The sequence below is a fragment of the Zootoca vivipara genome, chromosome 16, assembly GCF_965207765.1.
Source record: "Zootoca vivipara chromosome 16, rZooViv2.hap1.1, whole genome shotgun sequence".
In the NCBI taxonomy this organism is placed as follows: domain Eukaryota; kingdom Metazoa; phylum Chordata; class Lepidosauria; order Squamata; family Lacertidae; genus Zootoca; species Zootoca vivipara.
The window spans coordinates 3371955-3397463 of NC_142599.1; the positions used below are offsets into that span (position 1 = coordinate 3371955).

Genomic DNA, 25509 nt, shown 5'->3' on the forward strand with positions numbered 1-25509 from the left:
AGCAGGCTGGAGGCAACAGGCCAGCCTTACAGAGTCCTCGATCAGGGCAAGGAGTTTAGAACTGCGTGGAACCAACAGAGTTGTCCCAATGGGTTGGCATTCCCACAAGTCAAGCTTTGAGAAGTGGGGCAGGGCAAGCTTGTTTGCAAGACCCTTGTGCCTTGCGAGACTGCTGAGCATGCAACTGCTCACTGTGTCAGGGGTGATGGTCTGTTCCTGGCAACAAGAGTGCCACCCTCCCTCATGCTTGATTGACACCTTCCCTGGATTCCATTGCCGTGCTCCTCTTCCTTGGGATGGAAGGAGGCGAGGTGGAAGTCCTGCTTACCCATACAAAGCAGTTGTATCCTGGAAAAGGGAATCAGCCTCTTTCTTTACTCAGACTGAGGTATGGGCAGGTGATAGAGTCATAGAATTGTAGAGCTGGAAGCAACCACGAGGGTCCTCTAGTCCAACCCCCTGCAATGCAAGAATCCTGTCCACAGTCATCCCTGGGTGAGCTCAATCCACCAGCCTTCTAGTTAACAGTCAGACACACTGACTCATTGTGCCACCTGCTCTAAAGAACCAGATAGTAGCTGAGTAGGTGAGCGACGGCACCAGCAAGAGCTGCATCTGGGCACGGGCTGGCAAGGCAAGCGAGTGGCCCTTTTTGCTGCCACATTGTATTGCTGCCTCATGTTTAGTTTGTGGTCTACTGACACACATCCTTTTCACGTCCACTGCTGTTCTTCCTACCTAAATGCAAAAAAATTACACTTAATCTCTGCTGGAATTCATTTTGTTCATTTTGGCCAAGTTCTCTGTTCTGTCAGTATCATTTTGGATCCTGTTTCTATTGGCTTAAGAGATCAGCAACTCCTCTGCTCCTCTAGTCAGTCATTTCTAGAGCTGCTTCACAGCATCAGGCCCAGGACAGAACCCTGGGGCACCACATGTTCAGGTTGACAAGGAGCTGCTGGTAAGTACTTTTTAGGTGCAGTCCACCAGCCAGCTGCAAATCCACCGAACTGTACCAATAGCTAGCTCACATTTTACCAGCTTCCAGGCTGCTATTGAGATTGGGATTGGTCTAGATCAGGGGTAGCCAGTGTAATGCCTTCAGGTGTCTTTGGACTCTGGCTCCCTTAATCCTCAGCCATCATGACCAATGGTCAGGGGTGATATGAATTGTTGTACAAAATCACAAACAGAGATACAGATTATCCATCACTGATCCCTGAACTGATTGCTTACTTTGAAAACAAACTGTGAGGTGCATTTGTAGGGTCACAGTTTCCCTATCCCTGGCGTAGGATTCCTGACATAACAGTAGCCGTTCTTAACTGCAGTGCTTTGTGTTTCCATGCAGGCTGATCTCTTCCCGGCCCAGCCTCCTCAACGCAACCAATGACACCCGGCTCAGTTCCTCGCCTCAGAAGCCGCTGGACTTGAAACAGCTGAAGCAAAGAGCTGCTGCCATCCCGCCCATTGTGAGTAGTGGCTCCCAAACCAGCTCCATCACCTTCCTCAAAACAATTTGTCTTTTTGTTCCCACTGTGTTTAAACCCAGGGCTTTGGGGGGGGGTGACCCCTGCAGGGCTGTGCTTGGTAGGAATAATTTGCATGGACCATTCAGCTCCCCCAAGTGGCAGTGAGTTAGGCTGAAGGGCACCTGCCATTTGTTGTGCTTTTAGTCAGGCAATCAGAAGGATTTGTCACACAGTTTAGAGCTGGGGAACCTCAGACCTAGGAGCTGGGTCTGATCCTCCAAGTCTCTCTCTCCGTTCTGGCTCTTGAATGCTTATTTTTTAATGTAAGACATTTATATATAGCTTAATCATTCCTATTTCTAAGTGGCGTGCATAAAATCAAACCACACAAAATAGAACAATAAAAAATAAATATTTATCATAAAACCAATTACTACCTCAAAATGTTTGCCGGAACAAGAAAGTCCTAGTCATGTACCTGAAGTTCAGCAAAAAGGATGCCTGTCTCATCGCAGTTCAGCTCATTCCATAGGCTTCAGCCCGCTACAGTTAATGCACAGCTCCTAGCAGTTACGAGACGTGCATCTGAGCCACGGGGGACCACTAGCAGAGACTACCCCAGAGATAGCAGGGATCAGGTTGGGATATAAGCGATCAGGAGGTCCTTGATATCCTGGACCCAAGTTGTTTACAGGGGCATTGGAAATTAATATAAGACTCTTGAACTTAACTCAGTAGCATATGACAGCCAATGCAAGCTTTTAAACAGTGATGTTCTGTGCTGGTGGGAGTCTGCCCCTACCAACAGTGCAGTTACAGCATTTTGCACCAGCTGAATCAGGTGCACACAGATGCAAAAATCAAGTCTTGCAGGGTGCTGATCTTTCCCTGCCCCAGCCCTTCACTTAACTATGCCAATGCCTCTTGTTTGACGAGATGGGGAGAGAAGAGTGTAGTTCTAAACCTTTGACATTTGCATGACTGGAATGTAGCTCCCTGTAGAAAGGTAAGGGTCTTATTCATTACCCTGGCCACTTTTGCCTCTCACCCTGCTCACCCCAGCATGTGGCTCCCAGAAGGCTGCCCAAAAGGAAATGCAGCCCTTGGTTTAAAAATGATTCTCACACTGTTCCAGTCTCTCTCTCCTGTTCCCCAGAATGGGGGGAAAGTCAGGGGCTCAGTGAGGATGAACTGGCTTTTTAAAACCTCTCTGCGGAGGAGCTGAAGTGTGGCATTCATTCATGCCCCATGGAGTGTGTGTGCATGCATGTGTGTGTTTCTACACACCAGCTGCAAATGGCACGATTCATCCAGTTTTTCGCTTCTTCCCTTCCCTGCAGATTTCAGAAGGTTTACAGGAGGGAGTGCTGCAGAGCGGAAGCCTGAAGTCTCAGGTGCCTCATCACGCTTTGGCCCTTTACCAGCAGCAAATCACCATGGTCCACGAATCTGCCCACGAGGACTCTGCACAGAGTAAGCAGCTGCAGCAAGCTGAAAAGGATCCCCCGCTGAGCAGCAGTCCCAGGGCCCAGAGCAGGAGCCCAGCTGTTGTTGATAAAGAAGGTGTGTGGGTGCTTGGGGTTGGGGGGGGGGCAGGGGAGGAAATGGTCACAGAAGCGCAGGTGAGGGTGGAGATTAGCCTCCCATGCCAACCTCATGGGCTCTTGGAAGCTTTCTCTGCCTCCCCTTTTCTCTGTCTCTTTCTCCACAGAGTCAGGCAGGCATGGCTAATTAGAGGGAACATTGTGTCTCGCTCTGCCCTGATCAAATGCCAAGAGGCGGGAGATCCCTCTTATTAATGTCCCTGGCCGTTGCGTTTGAAAGCGGGGCAAGGAGACCTGGAGCAGGGCCAAGGCTGTGTGGCGAGCTACTCTCCACTGCCTTCAGAAGGCTTTTAGCGTTCAGCTGGAGACATTATTTCTTGTAGAATCAATGCTAATGCCCTGACTGGAAGGGCAAGGCTTCCTGTAAAGGATTCTCCACTGCATTCGCGGTGGAAATGGCTGGGGCACCTAATGGGCAATTTGCAGCTTTCCACCCCTTCTCTGTGCCTCCCTGGTATTGATTGGCAAAACACTTGAGGAGGCACTGCAATTGGTCACCTCATAATGCATGTCTAAGAATCCTTCTGCTGCTGGGTGCCTCTCTCCTGTGCTAAGAGAGAGTGGAGTTTACTGGGCCTTTGCCTTTTTGCATACCGACATTGGATGCTGCCTTATACTGAGGCAGACCATTGCTCCCTCTACATCAGTATTGCCTACACTGACCGGCAGCAGCTCTCCAAGATCTCGGGGAGGGTTCTCTCCCAATTCTACTTGGAGATGCCAGGGATTGAACAATCTGCATTCAAAGTGGATGTTCTACCCCTGAGCTATGGTACATTATCTTTAGGGACACAAACATGTTTTGGGGGGGAATATGAGTAGCAGAGGAAGTCCTTGTCAATAGGCGCTCCATCCTGCCATGTGAAGTGTTTACTTACGAGAAGATTCACCAGCAGGGAGGTCTCCAGATTGCACATGAAGCTGCCATATACTGAGTCAGACCGCTTGCCAGTCTGCCACTTTCCAAGGCTGATTTATTTAAAGAATTTTTAATCCAGTTCTGCAGTAAGAAAAAATAAAACCAAAAGCCAAATTGCTGCAAACAAGGCAGCTCCTGCCCTCAGGTTTGCATTCTATATAAAGACATGACATAAGAGGAAAAGGCATTGGGAGGGAGGAGGGAACAAGAAAAGTTGGGTACAGTGTCTTAGTTACAAGGTGGTAGTTTACATGGTCTCTCCCCCGCCCCCCCGGCCGCCAATTTTCTTGTTCTCATTCCCTTCTTAAGGAATTTAGAATACCCTTTTTCTGGTGGGGAGGGAATTGCTTACAGAGAAGGAAGTTCCTTAGACCAGATGTGTAAGGTAACGAGATGCGTCATCCTCACGCAGGAGGCCACGTGCTGTCTTGGCAAAGGGATTGTACTTTCAGGCAATGGGAGTTCATTGTTTCAATTCTCCCAGGTTGGACGGGAGGATTCCCCCCCCCAAAAAAAAGTCAAATATGGTGGCGGGAGGGGAGATCTCCTCCACTCCCACCCCTGAAGAACAGAGCCAGCTAAACTGCTTTTTTTACTGCTCTGGAAGCCCAAACATCCAGAGCTGCTTTGTTGGCCAGGCTTTTAAGAGAGCAGCATCATGGCCTGAGTGAGGGGTTCCCTGTCCTGCAGGTCTTTTGGGTGAGCCAATGTCAGCTAGGAGCTGCTCTAGCCAAAACATTTGCACACACACTGCCTCCTCCTCAGGCATGAAGGCCTTTTTTCTGGTTTGGCGGACGGAGCGCTGCCCATTTGGCTCTTATTCCTCTCTCAGTTGGTTCCCGTTTTTTTTTCCTCCCTGCATTTTGCTTTTTGTTTTTGTATGGAGAAGCCAAGCAGAGGAGGCGAGAGCAAGGGGTTGGAGGGGAGGGAAGAGGAAGAGTGTGTGAATGTGGGGTTGTTGCTTTTTTCTTTCCTTTTCTCTTGGCAGCTTTGGAGCTAGCAATATGTTTCCTATTGATTTAGCCACCCTTTTTAGCTTGGCCTTTCGAGGGCCAATTGAAAGCCAAGAGCATGCATTTGGATGATGGATAGTATAAACGATGTCTCCCTTGCTCCAATTTCCAGGGCCTTGATAAACGGTAATACGTAGTAACCCTCTTTCTGGGGATAAGAGCTGTTCTATCAAAAATACCCTGAGTTATAGCCCTTTAATATAGGTTGCAGCATGGCAAGAAGAGGTCAAAATAAAGCATTTGTACTTTAGACTTCAAAGCGTTTTCATCCTCAGCTGGGGGTGGAATAGCTTTCCAGATATACGCAGCACACATCTTTCCTTTGCGTGAGGCTGAAGATCCATTGCAAATAACGTATGTTGGATATTGCAGCCAGTGGACTTATACCAGGATCCAGCAGTTTTTTGGGCCTCTGCCATTTCCCATTAGGAATTTCCCCTGCCATTTCCCCTGTTGCGCCAGACACTCAGTGATAGAAATAAAAGCACATGTTGTCCCAGCTCCCGCACAGGCTTTCTGACTTCCACTGCTTTGGGAGAAACAGCAACAGCACTCTATGCCGAGTTATCTAAAGCTCAGTAGCTGAGCTCACACTTACTTACTTCTCACAGAAGAGGTTCCAGGTTCAGCTCCCAACATCTCCATCTGAAAGAATATTGGGCTGCAAGGCTGGGAAGGAGAGGTCTCTGCCTGAGAACATGGAGCAGCCTTTGCCAACCTGCTGCCCTCCAGATGTTGTCTGACTCCAATTCCCATCATCCCTGGGGGCACCCTATTAGGGAAGGCTGCCCTGGAGAGCCACTTCCAATATGTTCTGGGCTAACTGGACCAGTGGTCTGACGTAGACTCCTCCAAACAACCCGTTCATTAAACCTTCATCCTAATTTGCTTGCACAAAGCTCACACAGAAGTTAGGCGCCATCCAGTCTTCACTGAGCTTTTCTTATTATTTATTTACAAAGCTGTCATAAAACAAAAGAGTGGTCCACCCCAATCTGCATGCAGGATGTTTAAAGTGGATTTGTTGCACTAGGGGCAACAGAATTCTTTTTAATTGGTTTTAATTGCAAACATAAAGTGCCAATATGTCAGTGTGATTGAATCCCTCCCACAAAGTATTGACAGTCTGGAGACACCCATAGTGCTGTGCATTGTTTCTCAAACTTGGGTCCCCAGCTGTTGTTGGACTACAACTTCCATCACCCCTGACCCCGGGTCCTGCTAGCTAGGGATGAAACATCTGATCAGTGGTTGTGGGGCCCTTGCTGCCCCATGCACATGGCACTCCCCCCTCACTCTCACTTGCCTGACAATCTCAGAATTCACCCCACTGCATGCAGAGCTCTTCGTGGACTATAAAGTGCTGTAGAAATGCCAAGAGTTGTCTCCAACTAAGTTCTAATCAGAGCAGACGTAGCATAATTAATGGACCCAAGTTAGTCATGTTCATTCATTTCAATGGGTTTACTGAGTAGGAACAACATTGGCTGCAACCCTAAATATTTTGCTTGGATTACAGAAGGTGGAGAGAAACACAGGTTTGGTAAAAAAAAATTTAAAAACCTCTTCGAAACAAGTGTTAAATAAATGCCAACCGTTTCTTTAAAGAACAGCGGTGGCCCCTACACTCACCCTATTCATGGGGCCATAGCCGAGCTTTTGTACAAATCTTTTTTGGGCATATTGCTTCCCCATTTTGTCAAGGTACCTTGCTAGCTGTGGGGCAGCAGCCTTCCCTCTGTTGCAAAGGGCCTCCAAAGGGTTGCGATTCCTGCACCCGGGTTCCGTGTGTAGCCTTGGCTGTCCCTGTGGGAGAGACAGAGAGAGTGCAGTGGGGGGAGAGTTGAAGTCTGGGAGGAGCACAGGGAATTACCAAGGAAAATATGCACAAGCCGTTGAAGAGCCAGAGGCCTCTGCGCTACTGTCTGCCTCTGAGCTACACCCTTTGATGCTGACGTGTCTCCCATCTGCTTCCTGCCATCCTTTGAAGGTGCAGATAAAAACCATGTTTCACATCTTAAATCATGAAAGCCAGAGAGTGAGGGGTGGCGACATGGATGCAATTCTCAAAAGTATGAGGTAGGCTTTCCAGGGAGAAGTGTGAGGAGCTATTCCCATATAACACACAGGCAGTTCAGGACAGTAAACCCCATTGCTTTGCATCTCCGCTCCCAGCAGAGCACCTAGCCCCCTTGAGGGTACAGCATCCAACATGGTGAGGCTTGGCTGGGAGAATTTTCCATGCCCATTCCTTCCATTGTCTGTCCAGATGCTGGGGTCTCATCAAAGCATGGGGGGGGGGGAGTTTCCACACACACCTCCCTCTTGGCTCTTTCCAGGGTCAAAGCTCTGGCACTGTGAGGGCCCACGCAAAGGCCCTAGGCTCATCTCTGCCTCCCTCAAAAAAGTCTCACAAGTCCCTTCGTACGAGTTCACGGGGACAGTGGATGCTGCTCATCTCTTCATTGGTCTCAGATATTAGTTGTGCTTGGAAGGACCTTAAGTGTGTTTGTTTGTTGGCTCGTGGGCCTCTCAGTAAAGTTGTTTTTACATAACTAAAGGCAAACAGATAATTTGTTCATTCATTCCTTTCGGGGACGGTCATAGCTCAGTAGTAAAGCACCTGTTTTGCATGCAGAAGGTCCCAGCTTAATCCCTGGCATCTCCAGGCAGGTCTGGGAGGAACCCCGGTCTGAAACTCTCTAGGCCAAGTAGGCTGGGGTGGGCCAAATGCAGCTCTTCAGGCTTCTCTCTGGCCCTCCATCCTCTCCCCAAGCCGTTCCCCTTCTCCCCAGGCCATGCCTCACACTGGCTCTGCTCTTCACCCTCCTTGCGATCTTTTTGCCTGGCTGTGTTCTTCTGTGGCAATGCTTCTTGCTTGCCTGGAGAGAGGATGGAGAGGTTCCATGGCTGCACAAAGGAAAAAGTCACGTCCATTGCTCTGCCTATGTCTGCCGTTGGCATATGCCCCCCCCCCGCCCCCGCCCCGGCGATGACTATCTGTACTTGGAAGTTGTAGCTTGATTTGTCTGTGAATGAGCCTGATTGTCCGCACAAGGTCACTCAATGAGCATCACGGCTGAATGGAAATTTGCATATGGGTGTCCTGCAGCCAAACCCTGCAGTCCTGTCTACTTGGGGTTCCTTTCTGACTGCTGATTGGCTGGCCCTTTGTTTTCTCTTGCAGAGAAACCAGTGCATTTCACCTCCCTCTCCGAGGGGCCAAAGCTGGTTGGAGAGCCCTCCGTCACGACCGGCTGGCCTCCGGTGCTTCCCTACCAAGTTTCAAGGGATCTGATCCGAACCTCTCCACACACTGAGCCTCACATGTTTCAGTATAATCCTCCAGGTGAGAGAGGTTCAATCAGGTTTGCATTGTGGTGGTGGTGTTAAATTTGTATACTATCATGTACTGGCTGAATGCATATACTGCCCTTCATCCCTAGATCTCAGGGCAGTTCACACCACAAAAATACAAGATAAAAAAAAAAAGATGTCAAAAAAACAAGAACAAAAACCAGTAACCTCCTTCCACAGAACATTTAAAAGGGTTATTTCTGTGATCCAAGGATCACAGGACACATTACAGTATAAAAACATGAACATATTTAACATAATAACAAACAAAATAATAACACACACACCCCGCACACACATGCAGTTTAAAAGTCATAGATTATCTAGTTAGCCGAAGGCCTGGGAGAAGAGGAATGTTTTTTGCCTGACACCTAAAGGTATATAATGAAGGGAACAAGCGAGCCTCCCTGGGGAGAGCATTTCACAAGCAGCGAGCCACCACAGAAAAGGCTTGTTCTCGTGTTGTCATCCTCCAGACCTCTTGCAGAGGAGGAACACAAAGAAGAGCCTCAGGTGTTGGTTCATATGGGGAGAGGGGCCCTTGAGGTCCTTGCACTCTGAAGTGGGCTTGCTTTGCTGGTGTGAACAACCTGATGCGGGTAGCAGTTGCCACCATGAGCACCTTTGGAAAGCAGTTTTCATCATCTGTTGCTTATGAGCTTCCCATGAGAGACATTCTGTCCCACCGTTCTTGGAAACTCAGCACTGGTAGGCATGAGGCCCCATGGCGGCAGCACTAGAAACATGGGAAGCTGCCTTGTACCAAGTCAGACCATTAATCTGTCTAGTACAGTATTGTCTACAATGACCCTCACTGCAGTTGCCCCTTGTGGGGATCAAACCTGCAACCGTGGCGTTATCAGCACCACACTCTAACCAGCTGAGCTAGTCTCATCACACACAGAGACACCACACACACACACACACACACACACACAACTGGAAGCTTGAATCGACCAGTGAAGCAGTCTTTCTTAAAAAATAAAAATTCAAAATTATAAATACCTTTTGCTTTTTTCCTTAACTTTTTATTTATTTATTTTTGTATGCAGGTCACTCAATCTCCTTAAATATGCATGAAGGTTCTCGGCCGGGCTTCCAGAGATTGTCCGCCATCTCCAACCCTCCCCCTCTCATCTCTACCAAGCATCCTTCTGTTCTTGAAAGGCCCCTTGGCTCTATTTCCCAGGTAAAGGCTCAGGGGTCGGGGCATGTGGAAGACATTCCTTTTGCTAGGCAGGTCCTTTCATGGCAGCTCTGATCTTTATAGATTCTCCCAGACAAAGAGTATCAGCAAGGGAGGGGTAGTGGTGTAGGAGACTCTAAGCGTCATCTGTGTATGTACAGCACCTTGCAGAACTTCATAGGCAAAAATTAGTCAGGTCCCTGCCCCCAAGCAGCTTCCGGTCTGAAACGACAGTGAGGAAAGCAACAGGGATGGGAAGGAGGAAGGAGGCTGGCGTCAATCTGGACAGGCATTGTTGCCATGTATTTAAAACCTTGGTTGCACTTAGGAATACGGATTAAAAGTATAAGTGGGGGCGGGGAGAGGTTCCCCCCACATTGTGCTTCCCAGACCAACAGTTTTCCATGAGCTTCCTTCAGGAGGTCTACAGTGTGTCTGTCAATTTGTGACTGAAACAAGAAGCGGTGCATCCATTGCGTTAAACATTCTCATTGATCTTTAATTGTGTGTTTTCTACTTCTTTTATTGTTTAGATTACATTTTATTGTATTGCAGTTTGAATCCTGCAGAATGCAATAACATTTCTCGCTTTTTCCAGGCAGAGGTCTGTGCTTTTAATGCTCCATGTTCAAGCGTTTTTATTCTGTTTCGGGTTTTTTGCACCAAGGGTTCCCCGCAAAAACCCACTCTTTAAAGCTGAATCGGAACAAACATCAATTTGGGCTTTCCGTGGTTGTTTGCTCCAAATGAGCTTTAAAGAGCAGGTTTTAATGGGAAAAACTCCAGAGCAAAAAAACGCTCATTGACCTGTAGCTTTGTATTGTGGACCATGCCTGCAAAGAGTGAAGGAAATGTAAGTGTTAATAAGCCCTAAATGGTCCACCAAAACCCATAACAAATTTTCAGGTGACTGTGGGAAAATGTTTGTGCAAATAGTAGTATAAGCTAAAGGCTGCCCAGAGTGTTTCACGTGGTTGGCAGTCCTTTATCAAGCTTTATCTTTGCCCTCAACCCTTGTCCCATCAGTCCTCCATTGCCTCTATACAGAACCTAGCACCCTCTTGCCATGAATGAAATATCAAACTGCAGCAGTAATGACTGCAGAGCTACTTTGCTACTTGCACCTGTGGCTCTTGTTCCCCTGTAACAACACTCTTTGATGTGCCTTTCAGGGGGTGCCTATCCAGCTCCACACTCCATTCAGCTCTGAGCATGCAAAAGTCCCCATTGGCTCCATCGGCATGGGCCTTCCTCTGACTGTGGACCCCAAGAAGCTGGGTAAGATGTAATAACATTCTCCATTCTGTTGGACTGCAAGGGTGGGGCATGCAGATGTTGGCACCAGAGCCACAGCTGGCATGTGGAAGAGAGACTTCAAAGTTAATGAGTATTGAGAAAATAGGGCAGGAAGCAGCCTGACAGCTGCCCCCACCCCCCCCATCCACTCCTGTTCTGGCACTGTAACATGGCTGCATGGTATGTTAATGTTTTTTAGTGCCTTTCCCTGGAGTGAAGCAGGAGCAGCTCTCTCCTCGGAGCCAGGCGGGCCAACCAGAAAGCTTGGTCGTGCAGACATCGCAGGAGAACTCCGTCCTTCGGGGTGAGGCAGTGGCACTATGCCGCCTGAGGTTCTTATTCCCTGGGGCAGGGGGTCACTTGCAACGCCCCTCTCTGAAGCTGCCATGTACAGTCTTGAGAGTTGCATCCCAGCATTTTTGATGGCGTTGCACAGGATTCTTGGAAACATAGGAGGCTGCCTTATACTGAATCAGAACACCATCATCATCATCATCATCATCATTTGTATATCGCCTTTCATCCAAAGATCCCAGAGTGGTTCACAACATAAAAATAAAGAATGAAACCCAGCAGCTCTCCAGGATTTCAGGCCAGAGCCTTGCCCTGCCCTGGTCTGCCTGGAGATGCTGGGGATTGAACTGGGGACCTTCTGCATGCAAAGCAGATAGATACTTCACCACTGAGCTGCAGTCCTTCCCACTGTTTCTTCAGTGTCCTTGAAAACCTTGCTGCTCCAAGGAGCTGTTTGCATGACTTACACAGCCGGGCTGACATTGTTTTTGTCTGGCATACTGGACCACCAGGAGAACAGCAGCCTTGCCTGCATGCATCTGAAGAGTTCAAATAGGGAAACGTCCATAGCTAAGTTGTTTCTTCCTAAATGTCACCTCTAACCTCCTAAGTGTCCAGAAGTGCCCTAGAAACTGGCAATTGTTAAAAGCAGGGGTGGGGCTGGGGGATCTCAGGCTTGGGAGCCAGTTGCAGCTCTCCAGGCCTCTGTACTCTCCTGGCCACCCCCCTCACTGCTTCTGCTTCATTCCCCTGAGTGTATTTGCCTGTCTGGAATGGGCCCTTGAAGTCTTGGTTGCCTGAACGGGAGAGCAGAGAAGGGTGTGTAGAAACCAGAAATTTATGCTCATTTCCATGCCCCTTTTTACTTTTGGCCACACCCACTGCTGGCATGTGGCCCTCGGGAGGTTGACCAGGTGCTGATGCGGTCCTTGGAACTGGAGAAAGCCCCCCCCCTCCGTTTAAAAGCACCCCCCTATCAGTGCCTTCCTTTGCAGTGCCTGGCCTTCCTCCAGGCTCGCAGCATTTTTGACGTTGTTGTATCCTGCAGGGACGTCCCTGGGCTCGTTGTCGGGAGGCAGCATCACGAAAGGCACCCCAAGCCCACGGCCACCATCGGACTCTCCCATCACGTATCGAGGATCCATCACACACGTAGGTCTCTTCTCTGCTTCCAGGATTCAGTGAAAATTGGGTTGGAACTTCCTCAGTAGGCAAGCTTCCCTGAGAAATGGGTTGGCCACATTCCCCTGCCATGTGTGGGCACCAGGGAGGCCTGGGTGTGTACTTGAGTGCATTTCTCAATTTGTGCAGAGAGGCTGTGGAGCCCAAGGGGCCTAGGTGAGGACTGAACAACACATGGGAGTTCGCTGACTGATGTAAAACCGTAAAATTCTAGAGTTGGAAGTGACCCCGAGGGTCATCTAGTCCAACCCAATGTGAAAAGGTTAGAAAAACCTGATAGAACAAAGTGCTTTACCACCAAGGCATCAGCCTTGCTGAAGGGCACAGGACAGGGAGGTGGGTGTGTCAAGAGGAGCATCTCACAATCGTTCTAACATTTAACTTTGTGCACTCTTGCCTCATAAGCTTAGGAGCAATACTTTCTTGGGTGGAAACACTGCTTCTCTCGTGCCTTCAGATGGTAAATGCATCCATTTGCGGCTAAAACCAGATGCTTGGATTAGGCATAGGATGAAGTTCCATTATTTTGAGCGTCTTCATGAAAAGGAATGCTAGCAGGTTGTGTCCTAAGTAGGACTGGCTCAAACTACAGTCTTGTTATAAACTGCCCCGTGAACTTCTTTTGTTGGGTGGCATGTAAATGACTAAAATAAATAAATCTCTCCCACCTTTCTCCATGCGAAATACCCAAGGCAGATTACAACTCAATAAAATAATTTATTACAGTTTTTATTACATAATTTTTACTAGCAACATTGGTACAGTATTCTAGGAATTGCTATTCCTTGGAAGTGCATGTGTAAATATATTTTTTCCCATGTTGCAATTATAAACCTCACAGTGACTTACTGAAGTGGACCTGGGTCTTCTTTTTATTATTGCTTATAAAGTTTTATTTATGTTCTGGAGAGGTACAAATTGAGCAGCACAAATGATAACCAGTTACTTGTACCAGGCTCTGCCCTCCCTCTCTGATTTATTGAAATACTGACATTCTGAATTGGCACAGAAAGAGAACAATGTGTGTAACAGGCCCCCACCTCTTCCCGGGTCCACCCCTGCCTTGTTAGCATGAGAAGTAGACTAGGCTCTGTGAGGAAATGCAAAAAGAATGAGGTGGGCAATGAGCCATTCTTTTACGCTCTCTGGCTTCGGTCTGCCGCTAATGTGGGTAAGGCTTGGCGGCTTCTAAAACCCCTCTCCCCAAATCAGTGTATCATTTAGTAGGCAAGGGAAACAGAGTGGGCTGCCAAATGGATTGGGTCTTCTTCCAGGCGTTGTCCCTCAGACACACACACACACACACACACACACACCATAGAGTTCCGACTCCCATCCGTCATCTCCAGCAGCAGAATCCCTGCCAAGTGGGTGATCACTTTGGGCTGCTGAGTTATTTCTTTATCTGGAAACCGAGCAGAGAATCCGTTTCCCTTAGAGATTTTTCGCTGGCTGGTGTTCAGATCTATAAAGCTGCTTTATAAACACTCCGGATTGCTCTGCCCTCACTTTGAGCTCCTTATCTGGGAAGGATAAATAAGACCGCTAGAGGACCTGTCCCTGGGAGATCCAGAACTGCACTCGCTCCGCCTCCTCAAACCAGGTGCCCCTCGGCTCTTCTGATGTGCTTGCTAGCATGGGTGGAAGCTGCTGCCCAAAACAAGCGGAGGGCGGTTGGGGAAGACGGCATAGACTAATAATGATGGTTGAGGTTGGCTTCCTTTTAATCTAGTTCTGGTTTTAAAAAATACTGAAAACTGCACGTCAGCTCAAAACTATGGCAGTTGAAGTGCTTTAGCCCCTTAATCATTCACACCTACCGGTTCTTAAATTGCCAATGTCACACCCCAGCCATTAAGATTTGCATTCAGGTTTAAATCCTATTGATCATATCTTACTTCCCCAAACTCAATGGACTGACCAAGGATGGAGGATTTCTGTCCCATGTAGAACAACTCTGCCTTTGCAGGACTGGGGGGGGGGGAATCTGGGGCTCAGAACTGATCCTTTGATGGATGCTTAGACGTCACTTGCAAGGTGCTGACATTCACAATGCTGGTTTGGGCTAAACACACTCAGCTGGCTCCCTGCCTTGAGGCAGTCTTCAACAGTTCTGCTCAGCTTGGGATGCCTGCCAGTCCGCTCTCTGTCTCTTTCTGTAATTCTCTCCCTCTCTTGGCAGCCCCCCCCCCAATTATCTTTCTCCCTGCTGCTTCAGCTGCTGAAAAGGGGGGGGGGGAGTAGCAAATTATTGTGTGTCCCAAGTTGGAGTTGAAGGTGGTTGCTAATCTTTTCTACAGCACTTAATGCAACAGAATTCCTTCACTGAACATTTTCTGTGATTATTTTGCTTGCACATGTGTATTTTGTTGGGTGAAATGAAGCCCCCATTGTGCTTCTGTTAAGAGCTGGATCATGATATTCTTGATTGCTCTTCAGTTGTCCTTTCTGGTTCTGTGTCTTGAGTCCTGGGCATTGTTCATCTCTTTCCCATCTCCATTCCTTTAAAGACAAACATGTTCTCCAAGCAGTCATCCCTGTAGCTCACCAATCCGCTCACCAACAGCAACCAAACTGCTGCCCTTGAAAGGTTCACAGGCAGGATGTGAAGCTGATATCTGTCTTCCTGTATCAAGGAGGGGTAGGATTAAAATACACGGCCTAGCTGATGCCCTCCCCCCCAAGCAAATGCCACTTATACATAAGATTGCATTCTGGTACTCTTCACTTATCTAGATTTGATGCCTGAAGAGGGCAAGGTGTGATCTCAAATCTGTGTCTGGGATTGTGAAAAGGGAAGCAAGGGGTGTCTTTGTAGAATGTCCTTCCTTCTGCAACAACCACAAGTAGCTTTAGAAAACTTTGAGCCATAAGATTCAACCCTGTTTTTACAAGGTTGTGTAGGACCAGAACTCAGTGGTAGAGCACATTCTTTGCATGCCCCATGGCCCAGATTTTACTCTCAGCAACTCAGACAAAAGGCTCTCAGGCACCCAGACTGGGAAGGTGGCTGCAGCTGATGAGATTTGTAGTCCAAAGTATCTGGATGGCACCAGGTTGAGAATGACTGGAGGAGATAGGCCAATCACCTGTCTTAGCACACAGCAGATTCCTCTTTTAAGAGGCATTTGCTTCCACACATTCAATTGTGTGTCCCAACTATGACTAATGGAAGCTGATTTTTGAAATGCACAAAGGCATAAATCCTCACTGGTCCCTTTCTACAATACAGAGGTTCAGCGTCAGTGCAGGGAGAAGAACGAATTCAAAGAAACCTGGAAAGTTTGTATTTGAAGAGGTGCACAAAATTCTGCCAGGGAAAACTGATAGGGCTGGAAAGAGGCGAGGTGTGGGGGTGTTTGCATCCATTTCAGCTTCACATACAAAAAGTCTGTCATGCCAGGTATCATGCTTGCACCACCTTCTTGAATTGTGGTGCCTGTCATTTCCATCTTCCTCTCACCTCATCTCTTCCCAGCAACCTAAGATGAAACACTTAACCTCCCCCCCCCCCCCGGTCCTGCACAAAACTCAGGCCACAGTTATTGTGCCCATCAATAATTAAGCTGTACATTTCTATTGGTTGTGACAGCAAGTGACATTGCAGGATGGAGTTTGCTTGTCTTTCTCCCCTTTGTCCAGCTTGTCTGTTAGAACAGTGTGTTCACCTGTGTGTGTGTGTGTGTGTGCGTGTGCGTGCGTACACACACACGTATACACACACATATTCCCACTCTGCTTCTGCCTTAATTATTTATGACACTGTTAAATATGGATCTTGGTCTCTTTCCAAGGGTACCCCAGCCGAAGTGCTGTACAAAGGAACCATTACCAGGATAATCGGAGAAGACAGCCCCAGCAGAGCGGAGAAAGTGAGAGAGGACGCCTTGCCCAAAGGACACGTCATTTACGAGGGGAAGAAGGGACATGTCCTGACCTACGATGGTGAGTCAAAATTCCCCAATGCTCTCCGGCACCACTTGTGAGAGAAGGCTTTGAATGAGGGAGCCATGAAAATGAGGCAGGATATGTTATATAGGAGTGGCAAGGGGGTTAGAAGTAATATCAGCCCAGCTCAGACATAACACTAAAGTGTGCTTGAGTTTCTTGCTCAAACCCTCCCTTCTCCCTCAACTAGTGCTATAAGAGGTGATTGGGAGTTTTTGCTTCCAGTTAAAACTATAACGTTGGTTTGTCGGTATATCTGGCAAAGACAAACTGTGGCTATTTTAAAGTATTGTTTATTCAAACAAGCCAAGATCAAACCATGGTTTCCAGTCCCAACTTATTTCAATACACCATGGTTTAGAGACTAACCACATTTCCCAGTTCAGACATATCAACAAACTGTATTTCATTTAAACCAGGGCAAGATTGTTTCCAATCTGCTCATAAGGCTCTTGCTGTGGTTTAGTGTTATGTCTGAATGTGGTTTTTTTGGAGAACCTATTGACATACCCATCACAGAGAAGCACCTTCCAAGCACGGGAAAGAAACCTTTGAGGCCTAGTGTGCCTACATGGCTTTGTTTTCAGAAAGCTTAGCGGTCATTTGAGCATGGGCATTTCCTGCCTCTTTCCTCTTTGACTGTATTTTGAAGCAGACCACAAAGGAGCCCAGCAGGTCAGAAGCAGCAGAGGGAATTAATCAAACCTCACCTAGCAGGCTGCAGGTGGGCCATGGGAACGTCTCCTGCCCACTTGTTTCTCATACTTCCATTAAACTGCAAAAGGTAGAGAGAACGGTCCTGTGGTAACCAGGCATAGCAGGACTGCCTGCTTCCATATAAACCTGCTGACAGGCCTTGTAAGGTCATGCCTATTGGAAGTCATTTGCAAGAGCCAGAGGCAAGTATAGTTCTGGCCAGAGTGAAGCCAGGGCAGTGAACCAATATCTGGCAGGTTAGGCTGAGATGGTGGGCTGCTTCTTGATTTGCCCCAGTTGGCAGAATACTCGATGAATGGGATAAGACTTGCAGGCCATATTTTGGGCCCAACAGTGTGAGTGCTAGGGCTGCAGAATATGCATATTGGCAATGGTGTGTGGTGTCAAATGCCTTGCCTGCCCTGGCAGCATGGCAAGATGCAACTGTGATTTCATGAATATCTATTTTAACGGACTGCATCACTTTTTGTGCTGCGCAGAGTTGAGAGGTAAGAGCCAGGTCCTAATCTGTGTTGCCCCATATGCCCTTCTTGCCCCATATGCCCTTCTGCATCTCGCTCACAAATCAGCAGCTGCACCATGCCTATAGTGGCTGGGGAAACCCAGCCAGATGGGCAGGGTATAAATAATAAATTATTATTATTATAGGTTACACATTACTCCGAATGGATGGCTTCCTTTCCCAGTAACATTTTTTCCATCTGCCTCCTTTTGTCCTTGCTACGGAGCTAAAGTCAGGCCATGTGAAGAGCACTGCTATGTTGGCTGCCAAAGGCGAAGGATCTGCTTTTAGGCCTTTGCTCTGGGCTCGTATCCTCACCTGGAGAAGAAGATTGTCAAGGGGCCTAAAGCTTAGCTTTTCTGCTGTGGACTTCATGCACGTGGGTTGGTGCAGGGGTGGGAGTGTTGATCTGGCCACTGTCACCCCAGCTGTACTTTGGGATTCCTAGCAAAGTCTGTGCGGCATTTCCTGCAAGGTGGCACCATTGTTTGTGTGTGTACTTAAAACTACTAATCCAGGGGTGGTGACCCTTTCTGATCCCACAAGCCACATTCTCTTTGGGGCAGCCTTCTGAGAGCTACATACCACTGGTGGGCAGAGCCAGAGGGAAAAGCGGGCAGATGTTAATAATAATAATAATAATAATAATAATAATAATAATAATAATAATAATAATTTTATTTATACCACGCCCTTCCCAGTCAAGACCGGGCTCAGGGCGGCTAACAACAAAAATATCAAAACAAGCATAAAAGAAACAATTCAATTAAAATACAGATTAAATACAATGTTAAAATTCAATTTTAAAATGGGAATCTACAAGTGGAACCTCATTTAAATACCTATAGGATAAAACCTTAGGGGAGGGTAACACCGGGGTCAGACTGAGTCATTCCAAAGGCCAAGCGGAACAGCTCTGCCTTGCAGGCCCTACGAAAAGATGACAACTCCCGCTGGGCCCTAGTCTCCTGAGAGAGAGCGTTCCACCAGGTCGGGGCTAGTACTAAGAAGGCCCTGGTCCTGGTCAAGGCCAGTCTAACCACCTTGTGACTCGGGATCTCCAGTATGTTATTATTTGTGGACCTTAATGTCCTCTGCGGGGCATACCGGGAGAGGCGGTCCCGCAGGTACGAGGGTCCTAAGCCACATAAGGCTTTAAAGGTCAAAACCAGCACCGGGAGCTGTACTCCACCGGGAGCCAGTGCAGCTGGTAAAGCACTGGATGAATGTGATCCCACAGCGAGGACCCCGTAAGGAGTCTTGCCGCGGCATTCTGCACCCGCTGGAGTTTCTGGGTCAGTTTCAAGGGCAGCCCCGCGAAGAGCGAGTTACAATAATCAAGCCTAGAGGTGACCATCGCTGTGGCCAGGTCAGGCTGAGAAAGGTAGGGGACCAACTGCTTAATGTGGCAGAGATGGAAAAATGCCACCTTGGATGTGGTTGCAACCTGCGCTTCCATGGAAAGGGAGGCATCCAAGGTTACACCCAAGCTCTTGACAGAAGGGGCTGACACTAATTGAGCCCCAGCGAAAGATGGAAGTTGGCCCTCCCACCCCATGTCATCCCAACCCAACCAGAGGACCTCTGTCTTCGAAGGATGTAGCTTCAGCCGACTCCCACGTAGCCATCCAGCCACAGCTTCCAAGCACTTGGTCAATGTGTCGGGGCCGAGGCAGGACGGCCATCCATCAACAGATAAATCTGGGTGTCATCAGCATATTGATGACAACCCAGCCCCAAACTCCGGACAATCTGGGCGGAGGAGCGCATGAAGATATTGAAAAGCATCGGGGAAAGGATTGCACCTTGCGGGACTCCATACACCAAGGAGTGCCGCGGTGACAACCCCCTCCCTAGCGCCACCCTCTGTCCCCGACCTGACATGTTAACCAAAATGTTAACCTTTGTACAGTGGTCTGGTGGTTTCTACGCTCTCTCGCAAACCACTCCATGTCCTCTAGCCAGGCAAGCAGGAATCATTTTTAGAGGTCACTGATACATTCCAACCAGGCACAAACACTCAGGTGTGTGAGGCAGAGCCAGTGAGGGGGCATGGCCTTGGGAGAGCCCCAATAAGAGAGGCTTGGGGGCCACATTTGGCCCTACGGTCTGAGATTCCCCAACCCTGTACTAAGCCCTGGATTGATTTTCCAGTCATTGGTCTAAAAAGAAAGAAGAAAGTGCTGTCTGCTCTGTGTCCCACTCATCTGTGATCACAAGCTGGCGGGCAATTGTTGGAAGGCAGGCAAAGCCTTGGTGGTGGTGCCACCAGAGGCTACTCGGTTGGCACTGACTCTTGTCAGGGCCTTTTCAGGGGCAGCCCTGGCAAGGTGCATCTGTCTACCTCGTTTCTGGCCCTGGCAAACCTGAGGTCACTGTTTTTATGTTTAAAAACTTTTTTTAAAAAAAATTGACAATTATATATGTGCTTGTTATTCTGGGTTCCTTTGGGGCAGAAGGGCAGGATACAGGATAAATAAATAATAAAATGAATAATAGCAGCTGCTCTTTCCAGGAACAGTCTGTGATTTAAAGCTCTGTGTCTGAGCACTTTTTTCTGTTTCTTCTTTTGCTCCAGAGCTTTCCCTGCAAAAACCAACTCTTTAAAGCTGAATCAGAGCAAACAGTTATCCACAGAGAACCCAAATTGACGTTTGCTCTGATTCAACTTTGAGTGGGATTTCGTGGAGAAAGCTCAGGCAAACAGCCGAAACCCAACCCACCACGACTCAGACACGGAGCCTGGAAAGAGCAGGGCAAAGTAAGTGTGGATAAGCGTTTAAAGTATGCCTCACCCTCAGATTCACCAATCCCTCTTTTCAGGGAAATTCTTGGCAGTGGATGTATAAGACAGCTTCTCTTCCTCTTACTTTCCTGCCTTTTAACTTTCCCCCAACCAGATAGCAAGTGTTGAACAAAATACTTGGCCAAGAGTTACCCCAAAATCGCTTGGCAGAGTCAGTTTAGGCATCTTTCCTGGTGGGTGGTTTTTGCTGAAACAAGGGTGAGTAACACCAGCCTGTTGGGCCACACGGACACTGGCTCTTCAGAGGAAGAAAATCTCAATTGGATTTTAAAAAAGAAATACATTGAAATCTGAAAGTCCTCTTTGGAATTTTAGCAAAGTCTGTAAGGACGGAAGTGTCAAATCGAGAAAGGGAGAAGCTTAAAAATAAATAAATCTGTGATTGAGTTCTGGTGGACAGGAAGGGGGGAGCACTGTCAACACATTGATGCCACAGTGATACTTGCCAAGAAAAGAGCTCTAATGAGGCAAAAGCTTACAGCGTATGTAAGCTGAATTGCAGAAGATTGGTTATTCTTATTGCTAATAGCTCTTCTGTGGGGAATGGAAATGTTTACAAAATCCTTTTCTTTCTCTTTTTGCCCCCCTTTCCCATAAACACGCTCAGGAGCAGAGGGAGAAAAGAGGAGCACAGATGTTTGTTGATGACAGGATGCAGGAATGCACATACACACCCCGCGATTTTCAAAACTCAGCTCCTTTTAAACTCTGATTGCATGACTTCAGCCTGTTAAAAGCAGGGTGAATTGGCAACTTGGGCAGAAATTTCATTTTTATGACCCCAAATAGCTTACTTCCACACACCCATATCTTGTTTGGTTGCTGGGTGAGAAGGGAAGCAAAGGGTGGTATTCAGTACCAGCCCAACTCAGAGTAGACTCTGATGGACCAGTGGCCTGACTCAGTGGCACTTTCCTTCATTTCAATGTTCCTATGATGTCATGGTGTGCACTCTTGCTATGCACACACACATGCGAACACATGGCCCCTTTCAGTAGCTATTGCAGAAAAGATCTATACAGCTTTTTCAACTTGGGAGGTGTTTTTAGAGTAGTTTTGAAGGTTTGCTTGGGGTTACCACTGCTGGGTCTCTGCCAATCGTCTCTTGTAAGATCGATGAAGACTGTAGCACCACTTGTGCAGCAAATCTGAACTTCTATAAATAAGAATGGTTGTCTGAATTGGTCTCACGGAAGGGAAGCAAAGAGTTCGGAACTTGTACAGAGATAAGATTCGCTTGCGTGAGGTTTGGATAGGAGGCGCAGCAGATGTCTTGCTATCATTCTGGTCTCTGGCTGCACAGCGTGTTCCCAGCACTGGCCTCTCTCTTTGTAGTTTTTTTCTCTCCTTTGTTCTGCTATTTTTCCTCCTCAAATTTCGTCCTTCAGCTTTTTAAGCTTGGAGCGTTGTCGCCCATCTGTTGGTTCAAATTTGGGGGTGGAGGAGGAGAAATGCAGATTTCCCCTTTGCATTCAGGTTGATATGGAGTGAGCAGGGTGCCTGGGCTGGGGGGGGGGGATCTTAAAGGAGTACATAAAGAAAATAAGGGAGGGCCACTATATACACAAAGGGTTCATTCTAGAGATGAAAGCAGAGGTGAAGGCAAATTCTGCCAGGCCTGGATTTGACTTGCAGTGTTCTGCTGGCTAGAGACAGGCAGTAGGGAAGTTTGGGGGTGAGTCTAAGCACACGGCCACCAAATTTGGAATTGCAAGTTGGGAGGGAAAACATGACTTGGTTCCCGGGAATTGACTCCAAATTGTAATGTTTACAAAAGCTGCTGAGTTATGTTGGACTGAGGCCTCGGAGACTTCCCTCGGCCAAGGTCCTGCCTTAAGCATGAGCCACAGTCTTGCAATATTTCATCTGGACGTTCATGCATCTCTTATTTTGCTTTGTTTTACCACTCCCCCTTCAGGTGGTGCTGTTGCACAGTGTCCCAAAGAGAACAGCAGAAATTCTGGAGCCCCACACGAGGCCATGGGCATCAAACGGACCTATGACATGATGGAAGGGAGAGGATCCCGGGGTTTATCTGGGCGTGAGCTTCCATCCGCTAGCATCGAAGGTGGGCTTTCACAACCAACGTTGCATACAGTCATGTCAGATTTGTCTTGCTTGTCATCAGTTGCTCTTGCCGTCTTTTGGAAGGGGCGTATTGACAGGGCCCAAAGGTTGCTTGGGGAAGGTCCCAAGTTCAGTCCCTTACATCTCCAATTAAAATGATCACTGGGGAAACGCTCTCTGAGCCCCTGGAGTGCTGTTGACAGTCACAGTAGACAATATGGGTTAGATGGACTGGTGGCTGGTCTCCATTTAAGGCACCTTTCTCCATTCATATGTACTCTCTCCAATGCATCAGGTTTCCAATAAAGGTGGCTGATGCCTTCTCTGATGGCGGCATACAGACCACTCCATCCAAACATTCAGTGTTATGCATCTGTGTCCTTTAATCTGGTGCTGCTTTCTCTCTCTAGGGATTCTTTCATTCCTCTTGTTTCCTTTCATCTAAAATCAACCATTCAGAACGAAAGGGGAAGGCTTGGAAGCTGGGAATGCTTTATTGACCCTTAAGAGAAATCTGTTATCCATAAGACCTGAATATAACACCCCTGTTGATCCTGGGTTACCTGTTTCCTTATTTCAGCCTGCGAAAAGACTTAAGAATCTCAATCAATTTTTAACTCTTATTTTGTAAGCTGGAATTTAGAAGTGTTTTATATTTCTTATTGAAGTACTTGAGGGATCCTCTTCATAGGCACAGCCAGCAGTGCAGAAGCCATTTACTTCCAGTGCAGTCCCAATATATTTATTTATTCATTTATTTATTTATTAGTACAGTGTAAGCTTTCTTGCCCACCCTTCACCATTAGGTTCCATGGCATAATACAGAAATAGAAAATACAGTTATAAAAAACAAATAAAATAATTGCAGTGATATAATACATCAAAACCTTGAATGCATGCAAGGAAATGCATGTTAATAATGTGCAATGTGTCTTTCCCAGTCCTAGTTAGGCCACTGGCGGAAGGACACCAGCTGCCCTGCCCTTCTAGTTGTCTCAAGAGACAATGGAGTGTACCTCCAGGGGTAAAGTCAAACTGCTGTGTTAGCAGCACTGAAGTAACCTCCTCAGTGCACAGGCCTGGGCAGTATGTCTGGAGGTTCTGGGCTGCCCAGACGACAAGCCTTGTTGATGTGGTCCAAAGGAAAGCAGAGCAAGAGGTTTGGCGCCAGCTTGGCTGCAGGAGTTGCCGGAAGGAGGTGTACAAGGCGCCATCCAACCATCTTAGGGACTCCACTCCAGATTTGTGTAGGGTTTGCTCCTTAGCCTTTTCCTCTCCTGAAGATAGCCCACAAAGCAGCAAAGTCCCATCTCCCCCTCACTTCCTTCTATAGCACATGCAGAAACTGCCTTCTTGACCACTGGACCCACTATGGCTAAGTTATTTACACGTGTTCCTTTGCACCTTGTGAAAGAGGCCTCTGTGCTGCTGGGCACCTTGGTGAAGGGGACCCCCACATTTCTTCATAATTAGAAGTAAGGTGCCTGTGTGCAGCTCTTCAAAATTTGCTTGTGGTGCTTTCATGTGCTTAATAATGACTTGAGTGGGTCAGATGGGGGCAGGAGACAGAGAGAAAATAATAAAGGAACGAGCTGCAACTCCACCTTTGCCATCCAGGTGCTTTCTAGATTCTTTGGAATATGACTTTAATCTGCCCCTGCCAGCAGGACCTGGAGGGCACCAGTTTGGAGACAGCTGGGGTAGTTTCCAAATTACAGTCCAATTAAAATGAAAAAGAAACACAGTAGAAATGAGGTGTAAGGGGAAGGCCCTTCATTCCAGTTCTGCTGTCTGACTTTTTGGTTATAGAAACTCTAGAAGAAGTTCCCAAAGGGAACAGAGGAGCATAAAAGTGCACATTTTGAAATGTCTTAATAATTTTCTTCTTCTTTTGTGTGGGGCAACTCTAGGTCTAATGGGACGAGCCATCCCACCCGACCGCCACAGTCCCCTCAATTTGAAAGAACCGCATCACATCCGGGGCTCTATCACGCAAGGTAATGTGTAGCAAAGGGAGCGTGGAAATCTAACCTGGGTGCAGAACTTGTCAGCCTGTCATGCCAATAATCTCTTTTCTAATCCCAATTCAGTAGTTGTTTACTTTTCTGGCAACTGTTTTGGGTCAGGCAGTAGGTTGCCTGTCAGCCAAATCCAGCCTTCTGCCTATGACAGCTGAATAATCTCCTCAGGAGGATAAGGGACTTGTTGGAAGTTTGTGGGAAGTTCTGGGAGGAAAGGGAACCAAGAGACACAAAGGGGGAGTGCAGCTGGTATGAGTTGCACTCACCCTGCATCTTTCCTGAATCCCCTTCCTCCCATAATAAAGCAGTGGGCCAATATGGGGATTTCAGGCTCAGGAGGCTATAAATACAATGTCAACTAGTGAGAGTAAGGGGAAGAGGACTTTGTTCTCTGTCCCAGTCATGTGAAGACACTTTAAAGGGGTGTGCATAAATTTGGCATTGAGGGTGGAGTCATTCTCATGACAGCCTCACCACTATCTGACCTGCAGAGTGATTCAAGTCAGTTCTGTGAGCTAGAAAAGACTATGTAATGATGTTGGTCTTTGGGCTATGTTATCAAATTAGGCCTGGAAATTTTCGTGGCATGTTTAGTGTTCCATTTTGCTTGTTGCCCACAGGGCTGCGCTTTGGCCTCTGGTCTTCAAGCATGGTCGTTTTTGCAAATTAACTGAATTAGTTGAATTGAAAATTGTGTGATGTGCTTCATCTGGAGGATAAAGGAGAGAATTGCAGAAATTTCTTTTCTGTAGGAAGCCCATTGATGGATTCTGTCTTTTGGTATGCTCCCCCAGGAATACCTCGATCTTACGTGGAAGCCTCCGAGGACTACCTCAGAAGAGAAGCTAAGCAGCTCAAGAGGGAAAGCACACCTCCGAGGGACTTATCCGAGGCCTACAAGGTCAGGCCTCATGAGAGCTTTACCCCGTTGAAAATGAAAGCAGTTCATGAAGGCCTTGTTGCCACTGTGAAGGAAGCAGGAAGGTCAATCCATGAGATTCCCAGGGAGGAGCTGAGGCGCACGCCTGACATCTCTCTGATGACGAGGCCTGTGAAGGAGGGCTCTATTACCCAGGTATCCACACGGTCGGTAACAGAGAGGCACTGGGGTAGGGAGGATGCTAA

At 47.7% G+C, this 25509-nt stretch overlaps 1 protein-coding gene across 29 annotated transcripts in view; it reads left to right on the forward strand.

Moving 5' to 3' along the window:
• The window catches only part of NCOR2 (nuclear receptor corepressor 2), a 361690-nt gene that overhangs the window by 300633 nt on the left and 35548 nt on the right, over positions 1-25509 (forward strand). For 27 of the 29 annotated variants that reach the window (XM_060269894.2, XM_060269902.2, XM_060269904.2 and 24 more), the window contains 11 exons: positions 1352-1472; positions 2813-3035; positions 8196-8357; positions 9418-9554; positions 10724-10829; positions 11047-11151; positions 12190-12293; positions 16118-16268; positions 22215-22364; positions 24274-24360; positions 25179-25459. In XM_060269894.2, coding sequence (XP_060125877.2) covers positions 1352-1472; positions 2813-3035; positions 8196-8357; positions 9418-9554; positions 10724-10829; positions 11047-11151; positions 12190-12293; positions 16118-16268; positions 22215-22364; positions 24274-24360; positions 25179-25459 — 1627 coding nt within the window. The remainder of the gene's footprint in view (positions 1-1351; positions 1473-2812; positions 3036-8195; positions 8358-9417; positions 9555-10723; positions 10830-11046; positions 11152-12189; positions 12294-16117; positions 16269-22214; positions 22365-24273; positions 24361-25178; positions 25460-25509) is intronic. The other 2 variants (XM_060269903.2, XM_088659402.1) reach the window with 1 other exon arrangement.